Genomic DNA, 22581 nt, shown 5'->3' with positions numbered 1-22581 from the left:
TTTAAATAAAAATAAGAAAAATCCTGACATGCAGAAGCATAATAGCATTACTAGAATAATGATGGCTCCCTGGTCGTGTGGTATACACTCCAGTCTGTTGATTCAACGATTCATAGTTCGAAACCGACCCGCCGCTATCCCTTCACATCCAACTTGAGTTTGAAAATGTTCCCTTTTCAGTCCTTGCGATCTATATGGCAGATGGTGTTAAGGTCATCTGTTTCTGTTGCCCACTGTTAACGAGGGTGTCATGTGGCCAGTACAACGAACAACTGCCTTTACTTTCCCCCAACAATGTCAGGTAACCATTACAGCTGGATGGACTCAGAGGCGCACTAAGGATCCCGAAATTAAAAAATCCCAGTCTTCACCAGGATTCGAACCAAGGATCCCCCGGTTCAGAAGCCGAGCGCTTTAGCACTCAGCCACAGCGCCTCAGCATCAAATCTAGGGCTGCGACGCGATAATCTTCAGTTCTGAAGTAACGTCTTTAAAAAATAAAACAGGGGCAAGAACTTACAAGCTGTGCCATTCTCTGCTCTATGTCATTACTATCTGTCCATTTGTTTCAGCACTACAGCCTCTGACTTCACTTATGTTTTAATCGTTTTATTATAGCTTCAAGAGATAAATGAAACTTGGCATATCTTTGCTATGGAATAAAATGCGCTATTAATAAAGATCTTTAACCTTAGTATCATCTTCGTTTCTCCCCCCCCCTCTCTCTCTCTCTCTCTCTCTCTAATGACTGACTCCACTTATTGACTGTATATATATATATTCGGCCTCCCATTCCTAAAAAAAATTTATGCGGCCCTCGATACAAAAAGGTTGCCACCTCCAATGTAGGGTCATAATGTTTGTATGTCTTTTAATTGACATATACACTGTATTACACATTTATGTTTCTTTTTTTTTTTTACACTCTCATTTGAGATATTGCAAGAGTTAGCAGTTTCTGAAACTAATTTTACGAATATTTGTTTGAGTTTCGTTATTGTCTTTTTTACATCACAAAATTTCTGTTGTGTAGTTGTACCTAATGTGAAATGTTTGATTACTATCACGTATAGTGTTGGAACTATCTTACTAGTTGTTATCCTTGTAACTGGTGTCAAATTACAGTCAGTCAGCATCGATCTGTTCTTACAATTTAAAAAAAACGTGTTCACATAATATGTAAGTTTAGCATCAACCTTTTTTAGAGTGTGGGAATACAGTTTCTGGTATCCATAAAATTCCCGTGGAAAGACTGGAACCTCTCAGGTCATAATTTGCTTGGAGGTTCGTCCTCTGGAGCTGAATCAGCTTCTGCACCAAATGGTGAGCCCAAGGGTTTTGAAAATTGGTTCTTAAGTTCTTGACGACTTAAAATTCGCTTTCAAATTCCACAATCCAACCATTTCACTAGAAATAGTTTCAGCAAAGGGAAATGACAAAATCTGTTTTCACTTGCTTGCCTAGAGAAATGGGAAAGTTTTATTTGAAAAGATTTAACATGCACGTTCATTTCACGTGCAATTAACTCATTGCAATACTTCCAATGTCATTCACTCTTCATTAGAACTATTAGTAACAAAGTCACAGTCAATGTCCTTCAAGGAACATAATTTCTTCCTTGAGATCCTATATTCTTCTCAATACCTTGCCCATGCTAAGCCAGTGGATACTACTGAGGTACCGAACATCAGAATCTTTTGTTTCCAAATCTTCAGCTACTTTTCGGAACTGCCTGTGCTTAAGACCCCTAGCTCTGATAAGTTTTATCACTGAGATACTGATGTCTACATTATGTTTGATATTCAATGCAGCTTGGCGCAAACTTTTCCGTTAACTCTGTTTCGAGCTTATGGTTTGACTTAGTAGGCCTACTCTTTTATTTATTAGAAAATACTCTCAGTAAAAGCTTGTGATCCATCGGTTTTAACACTTTTTTACAAGCCAACACTTTCAACACAGTTCTTCAAAGCATTAAATATATACTGGCCTGAGTTTGTGTCTGTGACTGAATGTTCGTTGACTTTCAACTTTATAGAATGACATGACCTTTAGCATGACCTTTAGCATGACCTTTAGCCGCTTCATCATAAGTGATACAAATAAGAAGTATCAATAATTTATATAGATATTTAGAATTATTTATTTTTAATAGGCCTATATTTGGATTTTAATATGTGTGGGCACACCCTTGTTTTTGTAGGTGTCCGTGGGCCGCATAAGAAAACATTAAGAAATTGGAACAGACACAAAATAGAGCAGTGAGATTCATAACAAACGAATATTCACATTTGACTAGAGTAACACCTTTAGTAATATCACTAAATTTAGAAAGCCTTCAGGACAGAAGACTCAAACGTAAAGTAGCAAATATACATAAAACACTGAACCATAATCTTCAAATACAAAAACAAAATTTAATCAAATACTCTGAAAGACACAAAGATAAAGGCGCGTTCCTCGTCCCATATGCTAGGACAAATTTGTACAAATACTCCTTCTTCCCTAGTGCTATTAGAGCATGGAATGGGTTGCCTGAGCTAGCTAGAAAAACCAGTGACTTGGCAGAATTTAAGTCATTGGTTAATATGCATGACTAAATGCATTACGCGTAAGTAATGTCTGTATTATATAAGATAAGAAGATAAGATAAGACACTCTGGCGGGTTGCATTGTGGCCCGCAGGCCGTAATTTGCCCACCCCTTCCCTAGATCTATTTTTTATTACCTGTCTATTTTCTAGAAAAATCATTAGAGCCATTTTTGAGGACCGTGTCCACCCCCCCCCCCCCCCCCCATGAGGTTCCATCTGTTTTTGCCGATGAATTTGAGACATAAATTGTCTTTAAAAAAAATAGTAACGCGCCAGCTAGGGAAATAAAAATCCTTCATGTTTGGCATTTTTTAAAGCTAATATTTACGGATATCTACTCAAGTTCAGTTGGCAGCACATTTAACAAGAGTCGCTATTGTCTGTAAATACCAAAAGGAACACAAATGCGCGCATTCACTTAGTAAAAGAAAAAAAATCGCCCACCAGTTTTGGAATGTCTACTGAACCGATGTAAAACCCTGAGGTTGATCTCCCCTGACGGGATAGTTCATTCAAGGTTCGCTGAATTGTACTTCAACAACGAGACCAGGACGTGTCCACTTTTTTAGGGGGGTTTCAATTGTCTGAATGGGTGACCCGATGGGGTCACACGCACAGTGGCACAGACGCGGACGAAAGCTTATCGTAAATTTAAAAGGAGGGAAGGAGGGGCGGGGTGGTTGAAAGAAGGTAGAAGAGAGAGAGAGGGGGGGGGGGAGACAGCAGTGGGAGAACACACACAAAAATGTGTGAGAAGCTAGACAGGGGGGTGGGAAAATTCGTGTGTGTTTTTCATATCCGAAGCGAACGTTGGACCGCAAATTACGAGAACCGATAGACTCCAAGATTTGATAGTTTTTTGTTGTCAGTGCATTCTTCTAGTGCAGTGTTTTGTTTAGTCTAGACATCTAGAATAGAGATCTAGATCTAGATCTAGTTCTGGTGGTTTTGGATCTAGAGTTCTATGACATAATCGAAGTGTGTGTGTGTTCAAACTTCGTGGGTGTATTTCTCAGTATTCTGTGTGATATTTTTTTTTTATTAATGTGACATGTGCTTCTTTGGATATACTGGATACTTCACTGGATACAATAATGTGCTTTAATGGTTTTATATAGAATAGATTATTAGATTAGATATCTATCTATAAGCTACAGAGTCTAGTAATACTAAAGGAAACCTCAGAATTTGCGCTATTCAGTTTTAGCTTTATCATCATAGGAATCCTTGGGCCTTAGGCCTCTTTTCTTTGCCTCTTTTTTGGGCTTTATGTGCCTCTTTTATGGGCCATCTTGCCTCTTTTGTGGGCTTTTTTTTATTTGTAAGTTATCACAATCATAATTCACAAGTATTAAATCATAAACAATTGAAAAGTGATTAACCTAAAAATATAATAATAGTTTATCGATCTATCTTTTTTTTTACATATAAATTATGTTTACACAAATGAAGAAGCTTTTTTTTTTCATGGTTTATTATATATCTATTAGTTGTGGCCTAGCTTAATCCTATTTGAATAAAACTATTTCTTAACCACGCAAATATCCCTTTTTTAAAGGAAGTGGTTAGATTTGACACTTTTTAATTATTTTTTTGTACGCCAAACGTTCCATTTCCTCAGTACAGAAAAAAAAAGATCAAACACTGCCCCCCTCCCCTCCCCTATCGTGTACACAAGCCCCGATCGTCTGCAGTAGGCCTACATTGAATTTCTAATTGAGCAGAGACTTTAGTTGAAGGGAAGATGCTTCGCTGTCTTGATTCCGTTGTGCAGATATATAGGAAAGTCCACAATGTAGTCAGTAGTCTAAATAGTTATTCACTAAGCCCCCATGTTTCCGCACGCGTAGAAGTATAAGTTTACTGGTAATACGTTGTGCAGTAATATGCTGCTAGCTTTTTACTTTATGCGAATACCTCTCTCTCTTTGTCTGTCTCTCTCAGTCTGTGCCTATCTCTTTCTCTCTCTCTCTCTCTCTCTCTCTCTCTCTCTCTCAGTTTGTCTTTCTCTCTCTGTCCGCCGAAATCACACAACAATCACATTAAAGCAGACGCGGTGGCTGAGTGGTAAAGCGCTTCGCTTCCGAACCGGGGGGATCCGAGTTCGAATCTTGGTGAAAACTGGGATTTTATTATTTCGGGATTCTTTAGGGCCCCTTTTGATCTACCCAACTCTACAAATGTGTACATGACATTACTCTTCACGATAAACTATACAAGTTCAAGTACGCTAAATGAACTTTAAAACATGCCAACTAAATAAAATCTACAAGAGCTTGAAAAAAAAAAAAAAGGATTATCCAGTACTAAAAAAAGTGCATACACAAATTATCATGTAATTTTTTTAAAACATAGTTTATCAACACTTCCTGTGTTTCGCATACCGGAGACACCAATAGAACTGTTTTCCGCCATGTATGAAAGTCTCCAACACACTCACACACACACACACACCCGCACGTTTGTTTGTACTGTAAAACTAGTCAACAATCATATCCTCTCATCTGTGCATTTGATATCTCACATATTTGAGATACAAGAGTGGTGTATAAGGCCGGCATATACATGTAACAACTAGCAAAGTTCCCCTTTCAGACCTTGCGATCCATAGGGCAGATAATGTTAAGGTCATCTGTTTCTTTGGCCAACGGTTACCCAGCACGACGACCAACCGCATTTACATTCCTTAACTAAAAGTCAGGTTTGGTGGATGAGATTTGAACCCAGGACCCCGTGATCGGAAGCCAAGCGCTTAACCACCAAGCCACCGCCCCCCACCCATATGTAACAACTATTGCCATAAAACTTTGAATATTGCACTTTATAAGGTCCGCAGGAAAATTGCTAATTACTGTAACCATGCTTTAACAAATCGATCGCAGAATGTAATCATAGTTTGTCTACCATTCAAGCCTTACACATGAAGTGTTCATTTGTGGTATAAAGCTAGTTCGTCCCCCCCCCCCCCCCTCTCTGACGGGTATAGGAAATTTCTCATAACTTTTAGGCTTAATAATGATGTCGAATGTTTTGTTTTTCTAAAGTCAGATCCAATATATTGGGACCTAGCGGCATCACTATAAATACAAGTCAAGCATGTAAATAATAATAATAAAAACTACGTTATAATAAGAACGATAAAAAAGGATGCCAGCTTGTTTATCTTGGTTAAGGTCTTGGCATAATAAAGAACTATCTTTGATCTTAATGTCATTAAGTTCAGATAATGATTATTATGTTGTCTAGGGCTCTGGTCTGCTTCAACACATCCCTCCATTCAGATCTCACCTCCATTCAGATCTCAAGCTTTTTGTTTCCATGTCCTACGTTGTTATAGAACTGGCTCTACATCGTCAATCCATCGTATTTGTGGTCTGCCTTTGCGGCGACTACCATTGGTTTCTGCCGGTATGCTATTTTTGCTCCTCCGTTCTCTGACATTCTGTCGATGTAACCTGACCAACGAAGTCTGTCCTTTTTTTTTTTTTTTACTTCCGTCGCTATAGATAGGTGATGATATAATTGTCGCTTTAGATAGGTGATGATATAATTGTCGCTATAGATGGGTGATGATATAAATATCGCTATATATGGGTGATTATATAATTGTCGCTATAGATGGGTGATGATATAATTGTCGCTATAGATGGGTGATGATATAAATGTCGCTATAGATGGGTGATGATATAAATATCGCTATAGATGGGTGATGATATAAATGTCGCTATAGATGGGTGATGATATAATTGTCGCTATAGATGGGTGATGATATAAATATCGCTATAGATGGGTGATGATATAAATATCGCTATATATGGGTGATTATATAATTGTCGCTATATATGGGTGATGATATAATTGTCGCTATAGATGGGTGATGATATAATTGTCGCTATAGATGGGTGATGATATAAATATCGCTATAGATGGGTGATGATATAAATATCGCTATATATGGGTGATTATATAATTGTCGCTATATATGGGTGATGATATAATTGTCGCTATAGATGGGTGATGATATAAATGTCGCTATAGATGGGTGATGATATAATTGGTATATTTCCTTGTTAGTGCGCGTCCTACACCTAGTTTTATCTTGTATAGCACCATAACTTTTTCTAGAATTTTCCTTTCCCAAGTATTTAGCAGATTTTCTGTCAGTGCCCAGACAGTCGTCTCATTTGCATGCATGCTTATATCATTTTTTTCCTCGCGCATATACACCGCATACACATATAGCCCCGCACAAATGGCAAAATTAGTTAAAACAAAATCCTGTAACTTGCACGCTTATGTACCCGCATGTGCAAGCGTGACTTGCCGTAAACTACGGGTACATAAAGTACTATCATCGGCACTTTTCGTTTCTTGACGTTTAGAGAGAGATGTATTCATTACACTTTCCAATGTACAATTTCACAACCACACAGTCAGCTATAGGAGGTATAAAGACATATAATAAGGCTTGTGTTCGAGTCCGACGATTAATGAAGAATGCAGTATATCCCGTGGCTACGCAGCCCAAGCTGTGGCCTACATATTTTGCCACACCCAGCGCAGGCGTAACGAATGTACGCCGGTGGTCGATTTAGATTTTCTTTCGCCGTTCGTCTGTCCCCGAGAGACATATAGACTACTTTTTAATTACCTTCATTTACGCAGACCCAAGATAGACTCTTACATTCGCAAATTGTATTGCCATGCAGGTAAACACAACCTTGAACTAATCAGGCCTCACTTGTTCCAAATAGGGTCAAGGCGTCAACACAATTAGCTGTAGCCTACTTTGTTTATTAGTCTTTGGAAATAAACTCGGGCTCCTAAATATAGACTTGTTTGTGAGGGCGATTATGGAGAAATATGTGGGCGAGTTCGTGGAGAGCACACGTAATCTCGTGGTCCTGGGTAGAGATGCAAAGGCCAGATGACAATACCGACTGGAAATAACTTTTGTATGAGATCTTGCTGGTCTAGAATAATCTAGATCAGTGATTCCCAAAGTGGTCCATATAGACCCCCAGGGGTCTACGAAGACCTCCAAGGGGTCCACGAAAGTAAAAAAATAAATTGGGGGTCTATGAGATGTCCACGGGGGTCTACGGTAATAGATTTCATTTAAGCAGGTCGTAACTGAATTTTCACATTCCATTAATGTAATTATTTCATACACTAATATATGATTTGTACCCGAGTTAATCCTTTCAATATTTATCCTGCTATTGAAACGAAACATTCTTGTATTCAATTTCAATACTTATTTAAATAGCTTAATTTTGTCTACATGTAACTAATATTTAAAAAAAAAAAGAAATGTAGACTGTACAGCGTTAATTATTTAAAATTGGGATTCATTCCTTCCTTGTCAAACAACAGTTGCCTAAATGATTTTTATAACGATATGAAACCAGTTACGCTGGAGGATCATCTGAGACAATGCCACCCTGACAAAAATTAAGATTTGAACAACTTTCAAACACTCAAAGTTCAGAATAGACCCACAAAATCTCTGTTCGACATCATATAGAGAAGATTTTGGTTTGTGAGCGTCTTTCAAGATTTCTTTACTTATAGCAAAATACGGAAAACAGCAAAGGTCGATAATTATTATTACCTTTTTACAAAAACCTACATCTGTTACTATTAAAAGAATTTCTTTAAGCGACAATACAGTTTAAGGTCGCTTCGGTGGCATGAGTTATAAAATTAAAACCTTCTTATGTAAATCTTTGCAAAAGATATAAATACAGTTTGGTCAGACAAGGTGTAGTGCTGTGTGCTACAAACTGTCTAAGGTCACCATCTTATCTCATCTCATCTATGCCTGTGGTCCTTTCTGGGCATAGGCCACCAATCAGCTTTTTCCAGGCATCTCGGTTCTGGGCGAGACTCTCCAACTGTCCCCACGTCTTGCCCATCTGCTTGGCATCTGCTTCCAAATCGCGGTGCTATTGTAAAGCTCAAGCAGCATTCCATTAGCTGAAGAACACCTGGGGATCTAGGGAAAAAGGCACCACCACCAAGATTAGGCTATGTAACACAGTGGTAAAGAACAAAGCAACAGCCCATTGAAGTAGATATCCTTCAGAGACGCTGGAGATGGATAGGTCACACCGTTCGCCAGCCTGCATCCAACATAACATGGCAAGCCCTAGCCTGGAACCCACAAGGAAAGAAGAAGAGGGGACGGCCCAGGGATACATGGCGGTAATGGTGCCGTCTCCTTATATTTCCTTAAGGTTGACCGACGAGACCTGGTTTAAGCTCCAGTTACTCGCCTTTGCCCCTCTCCTGTTATAAAAACAGTTCCACAGATTTAATATTTGAGCCACACGTGAGAGATCAAGAAATACACGAGAAACTGCTCTTTGCGAAACCTTTTACAATGATACTTTTACTTAAAGCATATTAATTAATTAATTAATTAATATTTAATGTTAGAAAGACTAATTAATAGAAAAGCAGATTTGTGTATAAAACATTATATCCGTAGTTGTGTAGTTTTAAATTACTATTTCACTCTTCAACGCACTACAGTTAGAAATTTGTTTAAAAATAATGTTGATGAATTTGCAAAAATTTGCAAGTTGAGTAGGGGGTCTACCGAAAACCAGAAAACATGGCAGGGGGTCTACGAGACAAAAAAGTTTGGGAACCACTGATCTAGATGCTAGACTGGTACCTGGCCGATTCTGTGCGATGGGGGCCGTGATGCGAGACAATCTCGGGGCTCATCTATGTTTCGTCACATTTTTGTCACCTTCTCTCAATGACCTTGGTACCATATTGCTGCTATCATTATCATATTATACATTTAATGTCAAGTTTATTCATAATTTTGTTTAAATACGTGTCTTTATTTCGTTGTTTTTAATATAGTTTTTCGTCTCGTGAATAATTTTTGTCTCCTTGTAAAACGTGTTAATTTTGCTGCTCTGTTCTTGTGTTTCTACCCATCTCAACTTTTCCCTATAATCCAAGTTAGTACCGTGGTCAAAGGTGACCTCCTTGGAAGTTCTGGGACAGGTGAAATAGCCCGGGGATACTGTTTGTTAAGGTCAATCCTTGAGCCAAGCTAGCATTCCATCTCTCTCTCTCTCTCTCTCTCTCTCTCTCTCTCTGTCTCTCTTCGTTCATGTCACTTACTTTTAAGTTAAAAAAACCAAACCTTGTACATCCCAGGGTGAACACGAATGGGTGGAAGAGGTCAAAGACAGCGAACTTGTAAGTGGAATGTGCCACAACAATGGACGAAGAACTGGGTCAGTGGAGGGGGAGGGATATTCCCCCCCCCCCCCCCCCCCCCACAAAGCTTGGTTGAGGGGGGGAGTGAAGGGTGAACAATGCGGATACTTGTTTCCTGTAGCACCATTTCACACAGCAAAACAGATTCATTCGCTTGTAGTTTATTTTATTCTCGTAATATACCTATCGCGTCAAGCTTGTGCATTGATAATATTACTTAAATAATACCAGTATTGATAATTTGTTTGTATACTACTATAAGTACAGAAATATAGCACGCTTTAATGGATATCAGGTTGCCTTACAGTTGGGGACACAAGCATTGGTGTACGCTACATAAATTATTCAGTGGTATGACAGTTAATTAATGGTGATCAACTTATCAATCTGGCACAAACAAGAAGGGAAATTAAAAAAAAAAGGACGAAAATAAAATAATATTAACATAGGTGCTTGTTTTGCCAAATGTTAGAAGCTATTTACTAGACATTTAGGGACAGGTCCAACAGGATCGTCCATTTATAGCAGCGGTTCTCAACCCTTTATGCTCGGCGACCCCTTTTTACAATCCCCCACTCTGTCGCGACCCCCCCCCCCCCCGACACACACACAGATGCAGCAATAGAAGAATAGACAATAACAATACATATTTTCGATGGTCTAAGGCGACCCCTGGCAAATCGTCATTCGATCCCCAAGGGTGTCGCGGACCACAGGTTGAGAACCCCTGATTTATAGCCATTACGATCAGTAGTTCTCATTTTTTGTTTTAATCTCAGGGTGACCTTTAAGCGTTTTTTTCCCTAAGCTACAAGTCATTAACAAAGTTTCTTTAATTAACTGATCGGTTAACATTGATTGATTGAATTGATTCTCTAGACTGGAGTGATACTTTGGATTAAGGGCACGGGCTAGGCAATATCCCCTAAATACTGCTGATGTAGCACATAATATTAACTATGGGTTGGATGGTATTCTTCTGATTTAATTAAAGCTTTTTATGTGTTTGAATCCCGCTGCATGTCTCCTGCGTAGTAGGTCTCATTTCTCAATAGTGGGAAGCGTGGTCGAGAGGCCAAGTTGAAGCGCACTACCTAGAAGGGGGCTCGAGGTTCGACACCCGACTCGGGCAGAGTTGTGTTTACTGAGCGCCTAAAGGCAGCACGGAAAACCAACTCCTAGATACCCCCTCCCCCCACTAGTCCACAGATGAGATTGGACCAAAAGCGCTCTGAGCATAAGCTATAAGCATGAAAGTAACGCTATAAAAAAAATCTATAATAATAATAATAGAATTGTCCTTATTTCACAAAACAGTAAGACACATTAGTTGCCTCTTCTGGCACCAAAAACGAAACAAAAAGTTCAAACAAACAAAACAAGTAAACTTTATTAGTTGTAAGTGAGTCTCGGAAAGACGTTTCTTTATACTGCACGTGAGTGTTTTTTTTTGTTTGACATGTCAAGACGAGGAATGAACAAATAGCGTGTGATTTTAGATCCACTTTAAAATGATTTTTTACAGAGTTAATAGTAACTTTGTATTCTTTTTTACTAGTCTCAGGGAGTCTCAGTCTGTTGAACCATTGCAGCTCCATTGGCGTTTTGTTGACCAGCTCCTATAAATCTTTTCTGTTTTGTCTCAACAGCAAGTCTTGTCTATTTCTTAACTTTGTCTTTACACCATTTCCTCTGCCTATCTCCCCTTGTCCTGGTGCTGTAACTTGCAGGAAGGTTTTATCAATACCTAAGGATCATGTAGCTTGGCACCACCAGAGTTGACTTTTTATTTTAAATAAAATGCGTTTTTAATGCAGTTACCCACACCTACATCTTGTCAACTTAGCAGTAAATTAGTACCTTATTTGTAAGCTAGTATAAAGGTTTGGGTGTTTTTGTTTTAAAGAGTATATCTCTCATCACCCTTTTCCCACTTTTAATCTGAATCGTAAGAAACTACGTTTTCTTCTAATGAACCAACTTGCTGCCAACTGTAAAGACAAACATGCCTATGTCAATACAGTTGACTGGGTCTACTGTGTGACTTAAGACAAGTTGACACCGGCAACCGCTGACCAAATACGGCATGTGAAGTGAAAGTTACCTGTATCCGTAACAAACGGTCGATACCCCTCCCTCCCTGAATACCTTCCTACAACTGCCATCTATCCATTTGAAGTCTACAAAAAAACAAAAAAACTCTAATGAAATATTCAGAAAGAAAGACACAAAGATAAAGGCAAATTTGTACAAATACTCCTACTTCCCCAGTGCTTTTAGAGCACGGAATGGGTTGACTGAATATTCTAAGAAAATCAAAGGCAGTGTTTTAAGTCATTGATTAACATGTATGCCTACAATGACCTAGAGCCACGCGTAGGGCGTAATCATCTTCTTTTTTGAAGTAACGTCTGTTGTTTTTTTTTAAAGATATGCCAGAAGATGTAGTTCTATAGTACAAATATTTACAATCGTGCTCTTTGTATGGATTTGAGTCTGAGATAGTTGGTATGACTCTTTAGCCCTAAGTCTTAACCTCTGTATCACTTTTTATTGAATTGAAAGCAGGCGAGATAGAAAAAGATAAAAATAAAATCGCAATTATTTCATTATAACCGGAAACTCTTGATACATTTCGTCATTTGACTTGTGATGTAGCAGACGTTACATCAGAAATGAAGAGTAATTCACCCTTGATGTTATCTTGCTATTTGAATCATGGTACTGTTTAATTTTATTTCGCTCTTCCCGCCATAATTCAAACCCCAGTCTCGCTTTCTGTTCTAGTCTGTAAACGCAGATGGTTAGTGTTCGATTGACAGGACAAGAGTATGTTACTCACGGGCTGGGCTTTGTACTCTGTTGGTCACGCTGGGGAGGGACAAGGGACTAGTGGCCAGCAGATGTACGATAGCCCGCCACCATTGGTACATGGCCTGGCGGTTGGCGGCAGATGTGGGGGTGTCGCTGGCGTGTTCACCTCAAACCTTTCACATCTAATTCTCTCTTGATCATCTCCTGATTACAAAAAGTTGTGATTAAGTTGTATTGAAGCTAGTTTAACTTATTTGGTATATTTACGCCCAGTGACAGCACTTAACTCTTTCCCTCCGTAATTATTTGTCCTTGTTTTGGAAGGAACTCTTCATTTTGTTCATTACTATTACACTACTCTGTTATGATAAGTCTTCAATATCTATTTCGTTTGTTATCAGAAAATTTTTTATTTGGTATATAATTAACTCTTTCTCTCCGTAATTATTTACCACACTCTGGTGGAATCAACGCTGGTATCGTCAGTTAGAAGAGAAAGAGTTAAAGGGAAATGCATGCTCTTTTTATATAACACAAAGTAAAACTTATAAACATTAATTTTATGTAATGAGGTCGAATCAGCGATGGTATCGTTAATTAGGAGAGAAAGAGTTAAAGGAGTATGGGGTTAAATTTAATTATAAGAATCTTTGAATATTAAGTCAAAGTAATGACATATGATAAGTGTTTTGGCAACAATGCGTTCAAACTGACTAATTTGGTAGCATTGCGTTACATGGTTGGATAACCTCAAGAACATAAAACCGGTGTCTAAAAATAACGAGTCTCATTTATCTTTTAGTTTATAACAATGCTTGGGAGTATGATAACTTGATACCAACAGCCCGGGAGCTTGCTACTGTTAATGCCTTTAATACTATGTTGGACACTCGGGATTTAAGGGATAGTGGAACCCAACGGGGATAGCTTACTCTAATGGCAGGCAGAGTGCATCGGCTTGTCTCTCTCCCAGACAGGACAGTTGTTCAGCCAGGCATGCGGATGGGAGACTCTGTTGGTCTAGATCTGTGTTTCCCAATCTTTTTCCTTAACGGAACACTTCGCACTTTCTGAGTATTTAGCGGAACAATTTATTTATTTTTTTAGAGAGATTAATGTCGGCCTACTCGTTAATTATTCCAGTAGTTCGAGGAACACCTACTCAGGCATCGCGGAACACTATGGTTCCGCGGAACAGAGTTTGGGAAACACTGGTGTAGCTAATGTTTCAAGAGTTCTAGAAATCAACACTTGCCACAATAATAAATTCGGCATAGTGAAGGTGACTTTGCTTACGAGAAGGGGGCGCTTTGAGGGGAGGTATCCCTAGAGAAAATTGAGTTTTAGGTCTAGGATATCGATTTTTGACTAATAACATAATTAAGTAGATCAATCATTTTTCTTTACATTACAATCATTTTTATTGCTTAAATCTGTGTCTAAAACATGTTTTTTAAATGTTTTTGTAAGGTCTATGAGACAAAATCTTAATAAAATTTATACTTTAAACTAATTTTTCTCAAAATGTTAGTTTTTGCACATGTCATTGTGCTTTACTAGGAATTTCTCCTAAACTACTTGATAGATTTTGATGAAATTTGAAACGCTTCTTAAGGACATCATTAACTTTACTCGTACAATGATTTTTTTTCAATATTTTATTTACTTTTTTTTTTAAAGAATTTTTAATTAATATTTATCCTGTTTTTTTAGGTCTAAAAAATACTAAAAATTCAAAAATTTGTAAAAAATTGAACATACTTAAATCTTTAATTCTGACGTTGTATCAATTTAGAGGATCCTTTTTTCTTATCTTTTAATTCAATTTCATGTATTTCTGATCAATAGTTTTTACAAAATTCAGACTTTTAATTTGTATACAATAAACAATATGGCCGCCGTTACCATGGCAACCATCATTCAAAAAACTTTTTTTTAGCATTATTTATTTTAGAATATCATTATATGTTACCATAACAAATTTCAAAGGCCTAGCTTCAGAAATAACAAAAATAAGATTTTCAGGGATACCTCCCCTTGAGAGAGAGAGAGAGAGAGGAGAGAGAGAGAAAGAAAGAGAGAGAGAGAGAGAGATTGGAATGGGAGGACAGAGACTATAGATTCCATGCATGCTAATGTAGTAAAGTTCCCCTTTCAGACCTTGCGATCTGTAGGGCAGATGATGCTAAGTTAATCTGTTTCTTCGGCCAACGGTTAACATTTGCAGGGTGTCATGTGGCCAGCACAACGACCAACAGCCTTTACTTTCCCTAACTAAAGCTAGTTACCCATTAGAGTTGGGTGGACTCAGGGACGCCCTAAAAATCTAGAAATTAAAAATCCCAGCCTTCATCGAGATTGGAACCCAGGACCCCAGGTTCTGAAGCCATGCGCTTAACCTCTCAGCTTATGCTAAAGCCACAATACAAATGCTATTAGCTGGCACTATTTAAATAATAGTATTCTCTATTTACACACACACACACATACACACTCATTCTATCTCTCTCTTTGACAATCAAGTATTTTATTGGGCACACACACAAACACTCACACAAAGCCTCTTTTATGAGTATCTTATGACATCTATTTAACACATAGATGCATATAGTTGCTCAATCCTCTTGTGTATTTGAAGTCACGAGTGCGGGCAAGCCTGGAGGTGCATCACCCACAACCAACCCAGTCCCTTAAGTCAAAAAAGCTCTAGGTACAGATAAACTAATACAGCTTCCTTCAGGGCCCTCCTAACTTTCTGCAGAGATGCACCCAAGTCCGCCGGATATTGAAAGCATGCACCGCGCACCCCCTCACACAGCAACGACCCGGAAGTATACAGCATTTTATGTTTGACCTTACAGGTGCAGGTCACGTGGTATTGTCTCGTGGCGTAGACTGCGTGCGAGACCTTCCGACCCCATTTCTTTCCTTGGTGTTTTTGTTTTCTAGTCGTGGCATTTGTTTCCCCCCCTAAATGTATAAATATGACGGACAAACTCAGACTTTAAAAAAACGTACACCAGTGGTCCTTAAACTGTATTATCTTGTGCCCGGTCCATATATGTGTGTATAAGAAAGAAACGAGCGATATAAGATATTTGCTTTCATAATTTAAAAAGTATGTTTTTATTTAGAGTAATTTTTTGGAAGCTGGCAGTGATAAAAAATGGCTTTACCACTTAGTTACCGCGTCTTCCTTACGGTCTAAAGTCTAAATGCATTAGGACAACCCTGATGCATACGTCACAGGCCACATCGCTGCATAAAATCGTCGAGGCCAGTTGCAGCGAGCCTTTGTGGCTTTGTTATGTACTGTCTGCAGAAGGTTTTGGCAGGTTTGACAATAGTTATCACCAGGAACTGTTGAACTTTCACCCTTCTTTCTACTTCTGGTGTGCAGCCATCTGCAATCCGGGACCCTTCCTTTATGCTAGATGACGTAATGCTACATTGACTTTAGGATGTCCTGAAATATTGACTAGATGACGTGATACAACACTGACTTTAGGATGTCCTGAAATATTGACTAGATGACGTGATACAACACTGACTTTAGGATGTCCTGAAATATTGACTAGATGACGTAATGCAACACTGACTTTAGGATGTCCTGAAATATTGACTAGATGACGTAATGCAACACAGACTTTAGGATGTCCTGAAATATTGACTAGATGGCGTGATGCAACACTGACTTTAGGATGTCCTGAAATATTGACTAGATGACGTAATGCAACACAGACTTTAGGATGTCCTGAAATATTGACTAGATGGCGTAATGCAACACTGACTTTAGGATGTCCTGAAATATTGACTAGATGACGTAATGCAACACAGACTTTAGGATGTCCTGAAATATTGACTTGATGGTGTGATGCAACACTGACTTAAGAATGTCCTGAAATATTGACTAGATGACGTGATGCAACACTGACTTAAGAATGTCCTGAAATATTGACTAGATGACGTGATGCAACACTGACTTAAGAATGTCCTGAAATATTGACTAGATGACGTGATGCAACACAGACTTTAAGATGTGTTGAAATATTGACTAGATAACTTAATGCAAAACAGACTTTAGGATGTCTTTAAATATGGACTAAATGAAGTATTGCAACTCTGACTTTAGGATGTCATGAAATATTGATTAGATGACTTGATGCAACACTGACTATTGGATATCTTGCATCATCGAATTAACGTGACAATTTTTATTTTACTTGCTTAGATAAATACATAGCTTAAAAAAGACGAGAAATGACTTTTTTTTTTTTTTTTTTTTACTGACCTATCGTAGTCTTCCAGACTCATTGTCCCTCAGTTTCATTGCGTCATGATGATTTATGGGGAAAAGAATTCTTTGAATAGAATGTGTAGGGTCCTGAGCTCACATTACAAGTGCACGTGCGTTGCCTCCACTCACGGAGTCTCACGTCAGACGTTGACGACAATAGCGGCTCAGGTCACCGGGTGCGCATTCCACGGTCTCCTCTCCAGCAGTGGCACGCGCCTGCTCCATAGAGACCGCGCGCGCTTACTTTAACAACCTTATTTAACATGCATTAATTACCAAGTGTATTAAAAAAAATGCATGTAGAAGAAATTATTTCATATAAATTTAAAACAAAATATTAACACAGACTGACTGTGTGCTAAGGGGCGTGTGGTCAAGACTTGGCGCCTAATGGGAGCTCGAGTAAACTATAATGTATATGTTCCAAGTATCTGCTACTTAAGTACTGTATATCTAAATATAGAGACTTTTAAAAATATGTAACTAAAAAGCCACTCTGTACACAGTATTATAACTATAAAGAAGTTTGTTTCGTTTTGTCATACACGTTTCGCGTGTTTTATATGTTTCGGGTGTTTTATATGTTTCAGATGTTTTATATGTTTCAGATGTTTTTTATGTTTCAGATGTTTTATATGTTTAAGATGTTTTATATGTTTAACATGTTTTATATGTTTAACATGTTTTATATGTTTCGGGTGTTTTACATGTTTCAGATGTTTTATGTTTCAGATGTGTTTTTTTTTAATGCTTTGGATGTTTTATATGTTTCAGATGTTTTATATGTTTCAGATGTTTTATATGTTTCGGGTGTTTTATATGTTTAACATGTTTTATATGTTTCGGGTGTTTTACATGTTTCAGATGTTTTATGTTTCAGATGTGTTTTTTTTTAATGCTTCGGATGTTTTATATGTTTCAGATGTTTTATATTTTTCGGGTGTTTTATATGTTTCGGGTATTTTACATGTTTCAGATGTTTTATGTTTCAGATGTTTTATATGTTTCGGGTATTTTACATGTTTCAGATGTTTTATGTTTCAGATGTTTTATATGTTTCGGGTGTTTGATCTCTAGTAAGGAATTTTTTGTACAGTATTAAGAGATATAGCTGTAAATATGCAGCTGCCCCCGTTAGATAAGCTTTGTTGTTTTTTTTTAGAGTATTTTTTTAATTTTGTTTTTCTTTAGGTGATGTCATATGTATGTTTTTCATTGTCCATCCTCGGTTTAAAAAAAAAAAATACGGGGACCTCCCCCCTCCCCCCCCTCCCCCCCTCCAAAAATGCCGAGTTTTCCCAAAATGGAATTCCAAAATATTTCTCACCTCATTGTGACGTTTGACGTGGAGCGAAGACTAAACCAGGGTCAGATCATGTTCGTCGTTAGCGCCGTGACCCCTTTTGTAGGGCGGTGACGAGACTCGACTACACTGCGACCATTGGTATGCTGTATGGCAGTGACCCACTACCTTAATTTTTTTAGTCCGAGACGCTTGCTATCTTGCGGTCAGGTTAACTTTTGATGACTTTTGTCATATATGTTTTCTTTTGCCTAATATCAGCTTACCTTACCTTATCCTTTAGTCTGTTGGACAGTTGGGGCACCATGCAGGATTTGTCGACCGTCTTTCTCCATTCTTCTCTGTCTTTTGCCTTAGTTAGAACCTCTTTCAATGACAGGCCCGTCCATTCTTTTATGTTGTTCTCCAATCGCTTTCTCTGTCTGCCTCTTCTTCTTTTTCCTGGTACTGTTCCCTGAAGGAAGGTCTTTATGAGCCCCAAATACCTTGAAGTATGGCCATAGATTTTAAGCTTGCTTTTTTTTTTTAACAATAGTTAACAGGTCATCGTGGGGGGGGGGGGGGTAACCCTATCAGCTTAACATTCTTAATAAACAAGTCTAGTAGCGTACAGTGGATTGCTCATCATAATTTTTTTAAAAGATTTATTTCCTAGAACCGCCCTTACACGTATCTTTCTTCTCTCTCTCTCTTTTATATATATCTTACCTTCCTCTCTCTCTTTCTCTCTCTCCTTTAATCAAATGTACACCTGTGTCATGAGATTGCAACCACCTAGATTGACAATACCTTCACTTTTTCTATATGCACATGGCTCTCGTCTGCTGCCGTTTGAGCCGGAAGTGGAGTCAGTTCTGTGTACACATCTTCCTGTTTTCTTTCTGTCTTACTTCGTAACATGAAAGACCGTGTGCGCATGCCGTAACGGAAGTTAACAAACAAGCTCAAACATATCGCATTCTCTCGTACGTGCAATGGTACTCTCTTGATACTCATAAAAATGCGAATTTTTTTTTTGCGGAACAAACATTTCTGAAAAGGGTTGGGAGGAGAGAAAGAAAGAGAGGGAGGGGAAAAGAGTGAGGCAAAAAGAGGGAGGGAAGGAGAGAAAGAGTGAGTGAGAGAGAGAGGCGTGTTTGTATGAATACGTACGTAAAGAGAAAATACACGTCATATAATCAGTTTCCAATGTTTACAGAATAAGGGAAATAAACTCTACTAGTCGACCGGCGGCGTAGCATACGCCGCTATTTTGCAGGGCCAACCTTAGGCCACTGCAACCTATGCGACCTCAGTAAGCCCAGCACTTTTATAGAACCCGCCTAATTTTAGGTGTATAAATTATTAAATTAAACCATTTTATAACTTATAACAGATTTCCCGCGACCTCCTGTCAGGAGGTCCTGGAAATCTCCTGAAATTGCAAAATATACTAAAAAGTTCTGGAAATATCCGGAAGTTATTAAAATCTTTTGAAAACTCATACCAATCTCCTGAAATATACAGACGAAAATTGTCTTTTTTTTTTTTTTCACTCTTAAATTACCTAGGATAACTCCCTCCGTCCGAGTTGCACAAATAAAACAGTGATCTTTCCATTGTGTCCAAACTATTGAGCGTGCTCTGTCGAATCGATAGTTACTACACAGTAGACTACTTCTCCCCCCCCCCCCCCTTTTTTTTTTAACGTGAGGTAGAAATAAAAAAAAAAAGTGATATTTCTTTTCTTTTTTTTTTATATAAAATAAAATAAGAGAGAGAGAGATAGAGGAAAGAGAGAGACGAAAGAAACGCGAAAGATAGAGAAACAAAACAAAAATGAAAGAAAAAAAAATAAAAAGGAAGAAGGAATACTTCTTCTATAGAGAAATTACTTTTATAATTTCCTTTACTGAAAAATTGGGCTATTCGCGTCTGACATATATATATAATTTGTATGTGCACCAACAAAGCCCATTGATTGTATTTAGCAATTCTTGAAATAGCTACTGTTAAGGCTTCCGCGCGGTGTTGATTCTTGGAAATATATCTAGTGTAGATCTACGTCTGACTGGAAGTAATGCGTAACTCAAACTACTTCAGTAACACCGGCGAAAGGCCGAAACAATCAAAATATGTAGTCGACGCTGATGTTGTTCTACAAATATATTTAATAATCAAGAAGGGAATCGTCCGATGTCAGCTATGTCCGTAAATCCGTATCTATTCTATTGTACTCACGTCTACTGCTCTACAAGAAGCGTCCTCTTTTTAGCGTCACCTAGAGCGTTCTTGTTTTTTAACCCACTTTACGTCATCGTCACTAATTAAAACTTTACCCTATTCCCGAAACAAATAACTAATTCCTAATCATGTCATAACACTACGTAACACCGCCTAAAAAAAAATTTAGTATTTTCTCATTAGGACGTCAACGTCACGATATAACCACCATATATTGACTGAGCAATGCGATATTTAACTCTTTCTCTCCGTAATTATTTACCACATTCTAGTGAAGCGGTTCTCAACCTTTTAAGCTCGGCGACCCCTTTTTACAATTCCTCACTTTGCCGCGACCCCTTCCCCTTACACACACACAGCAATAGAAGAGTAGACAATAACAATCCATTTTTTTCGATGGTCTAAGGCGACCCCTGACAAATCGTCAATCGACCCCCAAAGGGGTCGCGACCCACACGTTGAGAACCCCTGTTTTAATGGAATCAACGTTGGTATCGTCAGTTAGGAGAGAAAGAGTTAAGAATATCTATTAGTAACGAAGTCATTGGCATGGCCATTAATGATTGTAACTTTCTTCTGAACAGTTGTTTTTGGAAGTGGTGGTGGGGAACATGTGGTGGGGAACATGCCTTTATGTTTCTTTTTTTTTTTTTTTTTTGACTCAAAAATTAATCAACGTTTGTTGTTGTTGTTACATTAATTATGTGACCATGTTTGGAAATTTATTTTTATTTTTTTTTTGCCACACTGACTAGAGGCATGACCTATTTTTTTTTACCCTAGGTTTCTCGGTGTAGATGATTCAGTTACATGTAGCATTAATTATGATTATGCCGGTATATTCAATTCTCATGCTAGAGAAGGATGAAATCTTCATCAAAACATGTTAACAAAAAACAAACTGCTTTAGGAATGATAATTGTCAATTAAAAAAAAATATGCCTAGTAAAGAGAAATGAAATACTGCATTAAAATCTTGAACGCTAGCCGTGTGATAAACCGGTGGACATATTTCGTTTAGCACTTGCTTGGAAGGATTCACTTTTTTGGAACTATGACCACACCTATTCTCGACATCCGCTTAGTGAGAGGTTAAAGGTTAAAGCTTTCCAAAGATGGCGAGCGCGCTTCAGTTTAAAAAGTGCTTTCAATTACTGTTGCTGTTGTTTTTCTTGGATATAAATTTAGAGTTAAATAACATATCAGCACTTGAAACAGCAACTAGATCAATGTCTACAACATCAGGTAATTAGATCTAAAGCTAGGACTTATATTTAGATTGTAAATTTACATAGATCATCTTGATGATACTGAGTATACTCTTACTCTACACTTGTCACTTGGACTTGACTTAACAACTTAACATACACTACACTTACACTCAATACTTATACTACTAGACTAGATCTACTCTTTACTCTAGTGTAGCTAGTAACAGTACTCTCACTAGACTCTTAAGTCTAAGTCTCTATTGTAATACAGTCTATAATACTATTACTAGACTAGAGTCTAGATTTTAACTCAATATATTATAGATTCTAAGTTATAATTACTAGATTAGATCCTGATCTATATATTATATATATCTAAAAGTAGATATCTAGATCTAGAATCTAGATCTATTATCTTGCCTAGAAATTCCGCGTCAGAAATACTAATACAAATAGATCTATAATCTACTAATCTTATCTATATAGATCTAGATCTAGAAGTTATAAGACTAGATTGAAAGATTGCCCCCCCCCCCTTTTTTCCTCCCGCTTTCTGATTTTTATTATCATATTTTGATCATTGATTGATATTATCATATTTTTATGATTGATTGATATTATCATATTCTGACCATTGAATAATTAAAATACATCTAGAATCTAGATCAAGATTAGATACCTAGAGCTAGATATAGATAGGCCCCTAATTTAGAATATAGATCTAGATCTAAAATATCATTAAAATAGAATATTCATAGAATATAGATCTAGATCTCTATACAGATGACATCATATCATATAAATCTTTTACGTTCTAGAATTAGAATCTATTAAAAAATCTATTTATATTTTTAATATTAATAATGATCTTATCTTCAAAAACCTGTATTAGCATAGC

At 37.7% G+C, this 22581-nt stretch overlaps 1 protein-coding gene across 5 annotated transcripts in view; it reads left to right on the top strand.

Moving 5' to 3' along the window:
* Positions 1–22581, top strand: part of LOC106054729 (uncharacterized) — a 155079-nt gene that overhangs the window by 92674 nt on the left and 39824 nt on the right. The window contains exons 1-2 of one of the 5 annotated variants that reach the window (XM_056009996.1): positions 3357–3686; positions 21331–21717. The exons of 3 other annotated variants lie outside the window; for them this stretch is intronic. In XM_056009996.1, the coding sequence (XP_055865971.1) occupies positions 21588–21717 (130 nt within the window). In that variant the 5' untranslated portion in view covers positions 3357–3686; positions 21331–21587. Of the gene's footprint in view, positions 1–3356; positions 3687–21255; positions 21718–22581 lie in introns of those variants that run through there. One more of the 5 variants, XM_056009995.1, reaches the window with a different exon arrangement.

This window comes from Biomphalaria glabrata, chromosome 14 (assembly GCF_947242115.1).
Source record: "Biomphalaria glabrata chromosome 14, xgBioGlab47.1, whole genome shotgun sequence".
Lineage (NCBI taxonomy): Eukaryota > Metazoa > Mollusca > Gastropoda > Planorbidae > Biomphalaria > Biomphalaria glabrata.
Note: the sequence above shows the minus strand (reverse complement) of the source record. Positions and strands in the feature narration are given on the sequence as shown.